Source organism: Notothenia coriiceps, unplaced genomic scaffold, assembly GCF_000735185.1.
Source record: "Notothenia coriiceps isolate Sejong01 unplaced genomic scaffold, NC01 NC01_scaffold00037246, whole genome shotgun sequence".
In the NCBI taxonomy this organism is placed as follows: Eukaryota; Metazoa; Chordata; class Actinopteri; order Perciformes; family Nototheniidae; genus Notothenia; species Notothenia coriiceps.
The window spans coordinates 2,263,531-2,271,548 of record NW_011369947.1 but is presented as its reverse complement, the minus strand read 5'-3'; the positions used below and the strand labels follow the sequence as shown (position 1 = coordinate 2,271,548).

The 8,018-nt window shown below is 39.8% G+C and overlaps 1 protein-coding gene across 1 annotated transcript in view; it reads right to left on the bottom strand.

The window, feature by feature from the left end:
* Positions 1–8,018, bottom strand: part of LOC104966270 (proto-oncogene vav-like) — a 31,963-nt gene that overhangs the window by 1,534 nt on the left and 22,411 nt on the right. Inside the window, exons 5-14 of the mRNA XM_010795453.1 lie at positions 3,012–3,107; positions 2,821–2,889; positions 2,636–2,739; positions 2,452–2,551; positions 2,023–2,118; positions 1,797–1,865; positions 1,024–1,110; positions 850–935; positions 621–756; positions 422–531 (exon numbers count right to left, since the gene is read on the bottom strand). Coding sequence (XP_010793755.1) covers positions 422–531; positions 621–756; positions 850–935; positions 1,024–1,110; positions 1,797–1,865; positions 2,023–2,118; positions 2,452–2,551; positions 2,636–2,739; positions 2,821–2,889; positions 3,012–3,107 — 953 coding nt within the window. The remainder of the gene's footprint in view (positions 1–421; positions 532–620; positions 757–849; positions 936–1,023; positions 1,111–1,796; positions 1,866–2,022; positions 2,119–2,451; positions 2,552–2,635; positions 2,740–2,820; positions 2,890–3,011; positions 3,108–8,018) is intronic.

Here is an 8,018-nt window from a genome sequence, read left to right as displayed (position 1 = left end):
AGACACCAGGTCTCAAATCTTATATATCTTGTGTATATATATATATATATATCATATTCTATTTTGTATTAACGTATTATCTGAATGAAATGAATCTGTAATCCTGTAGTTCTTTGCAGTTTGTTTATTTCTGTTTATTTGTTATTTGTGTGTATTTTTCTATAGATGTTGCAACTATACAGAGCTTTGGCAATGCTGTATGTAAATATGGTCATGCTAATAAAGCTATTGAATTTAATTGAATTGAGAGAGAGGGAGAGGAGAGAGAGGGAGAGAGAGGGAGAGAGAGGAGAGAGAGGGAGAGAGGAGAGAGAGGGAGAGAGAGGGAGAGAGGAGAGAGAGGGGAGATCCTTTTTAGTCTCATATGTGTCCAGAATTCAGAGTGTGTATTTCCATGTGTGTGTGCATGTGTGTAACTTACTGAGCCATCTCAAACTGCTCCAGCCATTTCTTCTTCAGTTCTCTGGTTTTGAAGAACAAGTCGTATCCACACTTCCCGTAGCAGTCCAGCAGGAGGAACACATAGGACCACTGTGGACCAACACACACACTGTTAGCTCTACGCACGCCTAATGGATGAACTGTGTGGTGTGCCTGATGTCACAGAGTAGCAGAAAGACCTTCTTGTTGTCCTTTTCTCCTGCCGCTTCGTCTCGTATCTGGTAGTGCTGTAGTTCAACGATCTCCTTTAGCTCAAACGTCTCTCCGCCCTTCTTCTTACAGATGAACATGGCCTTGTCGAAGAGGAATGCATACCTGAAGGACAACCAAACACACAGATTAAACTAAACATCACATACATGGAATTGAAATGAATACAAAACACGCTGAGACTAATACCACACACACCTGTCCTGTTTAGACTTTTTCTCAGGACTGCAGATCTTCAGCTCTCCGTCGATCTTAGGGCGACCATAGAGAGCTAGAGACTGAGTCTGAAGAGCAGAGGACAGTGAGCGTGGCCAGGAAGAAAGACATCTAATTAAAAAATAAAGACATTAAAAGTGAAACATGTAACCTCACCATGTTTTCTATCGACAACTGGAAAGTTGTTATCTGTCGGATGATCTCATTGTCTCGCTTCACCTCGTTCACACACTGCGCCAAGTCCTGCAAACACACACACATGGAAGAATGTTATATCCTAAATACTGTAAATCTACAATTATTAGCCAAGGTATTTACTATCTTTGAACATATTCAAATGTGGGAAAGGTCACTAGATACGACAGGCCTTTAATATCTTTCCTACAAACTCAGACATTAAGGGAAAGAGGTGAAAACTATGAACAAAGAAAGGTGGGGAGCAAGGTCATTAACAACATGGTGCAGGAATAAAACTAAATATTGTTGCCTAGTTTAAATATGGTTAATTTAGCAAACAGTGGACACAATGGACTTGACATCACCACATTTAAATCCTATGTACTTTTTTTTAATGAATAAGATGTTAAATTGTGAGGAACAGACACATATTCAGACTTTAAGTACGCTTCAAAGACAGTCTCTTTGGTTTACCATGCCAATAAACTGAATTAATTTCACTATTGCTCATGATTTTTGTAAAAGGAAATTAACATATGAATTGTGGAGAATCTCTGACCTATCAATGCTTTATAGTCATTAGCACGTTAGCTACAGTGTAGATATGGCAATGAAAAACTCAGGTCACAGGCTCCTCCAATGTGTAACATGTTCATATTTACCTGCGTTTAATTGAGACCTGAGCTTTTTTTAAATGTATCATCTAATTGGGGATTTTAATTTAATTTTGTACAGTATACATAGATACTTACTCTCATGGCATCAAGAGCTGTGCGGAGGTTCTCCTTATCTGCAGCGTCAGTGGTGTGCTTCAGCAGCTCCTGGAGCACAAACAGAGGATTAATAGATAGACTGGAAGATCGAACACACACACACACACACACACACACACACACACACACACACACACACACACACACACACACACACACACACACACACACACACACACACACACACACACACACACACACACACCTGTAACAGCAGGTGATATTTGAGGACCCTCTGCATAGGGACCATGAGTAAATCTCTGAGAGAAAACCGTCGACTATTTGCTCTGTTTGAACACTCCTGGGAGAGAATAAGAGAGAGAAAACAGGAAGTAAACTTCTGCAGTAACCACAGATGTTGTGTTTAGATGATGTTGTGCAACAAACCCGGCCTTCCCTCCTGTTTTCCTTGTGGCCAAATGCAGTACTTAAACAAAAAGATCCACCACTGCCCAGAGAGCTTTTCCCCTGAAGATCATTATAATAATGATCTTCTTAGTTCAGAATAAATCAGTACAATTATGAACCGTTAACAACCCGAAACCACTCCATACAGTACCTTAATCAAAAAACACTTCTGCTCTGTGCAGAATTATACTTCCCCTGTGCTGCTGTGTTTGAAAGTCTTCCTCACCTCCAGTTTCATTCTGATGTCCTCTCTTGTAGTCGAAAGCTTATCCAGGGTTTTTGTTGCAGTTTCCACCTGACTACAGTAATGACCGTACAGTAATAGCCTGGGGGGGGGAGAGTATATAAGAACACAAGACAACATACGTGTATTTGTGGTGTGAGTGTGTGGTGGTGTTTGTGTGTTGTACCTTTCCTTGTAGCTCAGAAACACCTGGTACAGGTTCTTGGCTCCATAATCTAGGATGGAGCTCCGGACCTCTGCCAACATTGTACGATGAGTGTTGGCCAACTCCTACAAATACACGTTCACATAAAAACATGTAAACAAGGCTTGATACATGAAGGTGAACATACACTGTTACTCCTCTCGTACCTCTATGTTGATGAAGATACTCTCAATGTCTTGCTCCTGGAGAAACTTTTGAAGAGGCTTCATAAAGTGCTGCAAGAGAAAAAAGCTGTTAGTCAAAATTAATGTATGCTTGTGTGTGTGATTGACTTATTCCGTGTGATTTATGTGTGTGAACATGCATATCTTTCGTCAGACAGTGATCTTGTGCTCACCTGTAATATAGATTGCAGTGTATCCGAGTATTTCTCTTCTGTCTGTCTGATCTCCAGCAGGCAACACTCTCGTTTGTCCACCCCAATCTTCTGCTGCTGCAGGAACACACACAAATATGTCATATAAAACATGAAGAGACCAGAGCAGATGATATTTAAAGTGGAGCTATCATGCTATTTTTAGGCAATAGCATAGGTCTCAGACATATACAAATATATAAAAAATATGTCTATGAAGTGTTTTGCTCAAAATACCAAACAGATCACCCATTCTAGCCATGCCTCATATCCCTCTATTTCACTTCCTGTTTCAAAAGTGCCGATTTTGAGTATAAAGCTTTAAAAAAAAAAAAGATTGATAAAAAATAAAAAAGGAGGGGGCTGAGCTCATGCGGGACCCGGCAGCTACTGTCTAAACTAAATACTGCCGTGATGAAACACCATATCATGGATTATCAAGGAGTATTTCTGAAACAGTATGGAGCTCAAAGGCTTTCTCTCTTGCCGGTTATACCACAAGGTGAGTTCCTTTTTATTTCCTGCTTCTTCACACACATGCTCTCCAGTACAGGTTAGCTCTGAGTGTTAGCGATGCTAATGTAAACATGCACCGACCATATTACGTCCAAAACAGTCGGGCATTGTTTCTGATAGCCACTTTCTGATAGGCCCGTGGGTGTAAAGCCAGCCTACATTTCCGATATTACGTCATATCGGACGCAAGTCAGCTCCGTTGTAGCCCCGTTTTTAGAGATTTGGGTACGGAGGAAAAGAGAGAGGGTTTTATTTTCTGACGCTGCGTGAGTTCCCTGACACACCGGGGACACATCTTTATGTAAAAAAGACATCAAAAAGTGCATTTTGCATGATAGGTCCCCTTTAACTTTTAAGGGTGTACACTAACTAAAGTCCTAGTGATGATTTGACGGCCATCACTCAGTACTGATGTAATGCAATTTGTCTCTATACTTTAGACTGGGCAGACTTGGAGGCCGATGCCCACTCCCATTACAGCGAAAGCAGAGCAGAAACCCATAAGTCTTTGTGAAAAGAAGAGGAAAACGAAGGAGCCAGCTACACTTAGCGCTCCAACACGACAAAAAGTGTAAAAATAATCCAGCATATAATAATTCCATCCCAAATGGTCTTTTAAAGACACGTTACAGACGTTAATCATGAATGTAAGCGAAGTCAGCCAACCTCAACCGGGATGTCCAGCGTTACTCTGTGGCGTTAAAATTACAGCCGTGGCCGGAATGAAGGAACGAATTCTTATTATTGTATTTCAAACACAACTAGGTACAAACCTTCTTAAACGTATATAAAACAACGTCAACCTGATGATTTTGATGTTTTAAACCAAGAGGCGTGATTTATTGCTCTACAACCTGCTCGTCTGTTTACCTTACTGACCACAGTCACCTGTTCAGGTTTGGCTAATGTTTTGATTCCATCCTGTATTAATATATACATTTTATAAGGTATAAAAAAAAGAAACGGCACAGTTTTTATTCTTGTATTAAAAAGATAAAACTGCAGAGAAATCCAAAGAATATTTTCAATCTCTTACTTTTTCCAGACTTGCATTATTTAATATTTTAAAGTAGGATACTTTACACTCAGGGGTGCACATAACTTTCTCAGTGAGGTACTCAGATGAGTACCTGGAGTCAGTGTTTGGTACTCCAACTTCTGNCTCTGTTTACTTCCAGTTCGGAGGCAGCAGGTCCCGCCTCGGCTCCGCCTCTTTGCCCTTATTTGGAGCAGGCGGGATTAGACTCTGACGTAGCTGTCATTGACAGCTACGTCAGAGTCTAATCCCGCCTGCTCCAAATAAGGGCAAAGAGGCGGAGCCGAGGCGGGACCTGCTGCCTCCGAACTGGAAGTAAACAGAGCTAGCTCAGGCTAAGAAGCTAAGCTAACATGAAATACATGCATACCAAGTTACTGCTAACAGTGAGGCATGTACATGTCCATCAAAGTGACCACGCCCTAATTTATGCAAAAGCTTTAAGGCTTAATATTAATTAAACAGATGAGTTGAGAAAAAATTCACCCCCCCAATCCATATTCATGAAGGGGGGATCTAACTATACAGAGAATATGGTTTTTTGAACCACGATGTAAACATGTTTAATTCTGCTCTAAAGTTGGGCATTTTAACATTGGGGTCTATGGAAATTGCTCCCTTCTGCAGAATGTTCCTACTGGCCACTAGATGAACTGCAGTTTGAGGCACTTCCGCATTGGCGTCCCGGCTCTTCCCCAGAGTTTGCCGCTTGGTCAAGATGAGTTAACTTTTTTTGCCCTCAACTTCTGTGGAAAAATGCGGGGATTATGCGGCCTTTTGATAAATATGCGGCTTTTTTAAAATCTGCGCCATTTTGCTGATTATGCGGTAAATTCTGTGATCGCAGAATCGCGTTTTTCTGGAGGGTCTAGTACTTGTATCACTGACTGCTGTTGTTATTTCCTTTAGAAGATACTATCAGTTTTACTATAAACACACACAAACCTATCTCTGCGGGTTACTTGAACAACAAAACAACCGTAAAATCTTACTGTATTGTTGAGTAAAAATAACTATGGCTTTTTTGGGCAGATTTGAAAGTACTTGTACTTGTTTTCTTGAGTATTTCCATATAATGTTACTTTTTACTTCTACACTTTTACAGAGACAAATATACATCCAAATTACATATTTTTACTTTAAAGATTGGGATACTTCTTTAGTACTGCACCCTAATATCCATCTGTGTTGATTGATTACTTTATTAACAGAGTTTCAAAAGCAAAATTAAGTGTTCAGAGGAGGCACTCGAAATGTACATAATATTTAGCGACAAAATCACATTAGCTCATGAAAGCAAAAAAAAAAAATACAACATCAGAAGAAATCTTGTATTATACCTGTGGACTTGCAAAGTGTATTCCAGTTAAAATGTATAATTCAAAGATATTTATAGAGTAATGTAAGTCATATTCAACAAAATAGGTAGCAAGACTTGAAAGTGCCAAGAAAAGCACTGGGTGATTTAAAACAGAAGTATCATGCCTACTATCAGCAGCGATGCACTCTGCGAGTACCTCTGCTGAGGCTAACACTCATTAAAAACAGGAATGACGCTGCAGGGGCCATCGGCCAATTACAAGGTTGAGGATTATGCGGCTCCATCACTTTTAAATTGACAACACAAGTTACCCAGATCTATAATTATACTTCTCTTATCTGCCGTTACATATAATGATGGAAGAAACTTGAAGGCTTCTCTGGGCTAGTTTTAATGAGTCCCCTTTTTTTAAAGACCACAAAATGCCACCAATTTAAGTCCTGCCAATGCTATCCATTTCAAGTTGAGAAACACCCGCGGAGAGGAGAAAACCAACTCGTTGACCGGCAGTGTCAGCAGTTAAGAAGCCAGCGTGAGCCGGCTCATTCTTCGTGGCAGGGTTCAGATTAGAATTCACGAAATAAAAGTTTTCTGGCATGAGATGATCATGGTGTCACTCAAACCTTTAATTAAAATAAGAATAGTCCACCGTGCAGAAGCACTGTGTGATTCTTAAAGGGGAACACCATCGATTCATCAATCCAAATGTTCTTTGCGATTAGCAGAATTGTGTGGCATTGGTTTAATAAATATGAGCAACTCATATCCAGAAAATTCAATCAGAATAAATGGAATAAGACAATCTGAAATATCTCACACTCTATCACTGTTGTTAGCTTTAAGCGGTTTATAGACAACTTTAATCACTCATAAAATGACACAATTGCTTTAAATTTAAATTGTGTTGCATCGATTTCCTATGTAACAACTGCCGTCATCCGTCCTTACATTCAAATGTATCCAACAGCATCATGGTGCACAATAATTTGCTAGCCCTAACCCTAAACCCTCCAAAGCAGGATTATACAGTAGCATGGGTAACATTTTGGAAATCCCCTAACCTGAAAACTGGTTTAATTTATTTTTTGTGTGTGATCAAAATGTTTTTAATTGATTAAACAAATGGTACAATCAATAACATAAAATGCAATACAGTACAAAAAACAGCACAAAACTAAAGAAAGAAACAAAACCCAGTGACGTACCTCCCCACCCACCCATCCAGATCACCATCCCCATTAGATAGTTATCCTAATATGCTCTTGAGGTTCACAATGAGCGAAGTCCACATCTCTATTGTTGACTCCTTTGCCCCATGTACCCGGGCTGTCGATATTTCTAGATACGATATGTCAGGGACAACCATCTGTAATTAATGTATTTGTAGTTAGCTGTAGACACAACATTGATATAGTAGGCTATAGCTTATTTTATCTCGTTCACAAATGCTTTTTTACTAATCTAGCAAATAAGGAGCAGCAGCATTTTCATTTATTTTTAGTCATGGCAAATACAAGTCTATTATAAACTCTAATTTAAGCTCTGTTTTGGTATCCTCCAACTCATAACAAAAATATCTGACTCTTTAGCTATCAATGCTCCACTTTGTGCACCAGGGGACTATTTTGATGGCCATTTATTGTTGGTATGTAGCAGGGGCGGACTAGGACTAGAAATCAGCCCGGGACTCTCGACCGGCCCGCTTCGGTACCACCGGCCCACCTCGGTGCCGCAAGTAAATACCGCTAGTACGTTGTCGACGGGGGGGGTGCTAGTGACTTATCTGACTGGCCCACATTGACCAACCGGTCCACTTCAGTAGTACCCTGGTAGGTAGCAAACCTTTGGATGGAAAGAGATGATGGCCACCCGACCCAAACAATGAGCTGAGATAAACAGTAGTATAAAAACACACAACCCATGTTACTAAAACCAATTTTGAAATATGTTTTCTTTAAAAAAGAATCCAAATTATTCATAAATGTTTTTTGTGAAGTACAATGGAACAATCAGTTGTCATGTAACACATACTAACCAAGTCAAATTGGGTTTTTACAGATAAACAAACATGAATGAAAATATAAAAATATATGATTACAAGATCACAAGATAGAAT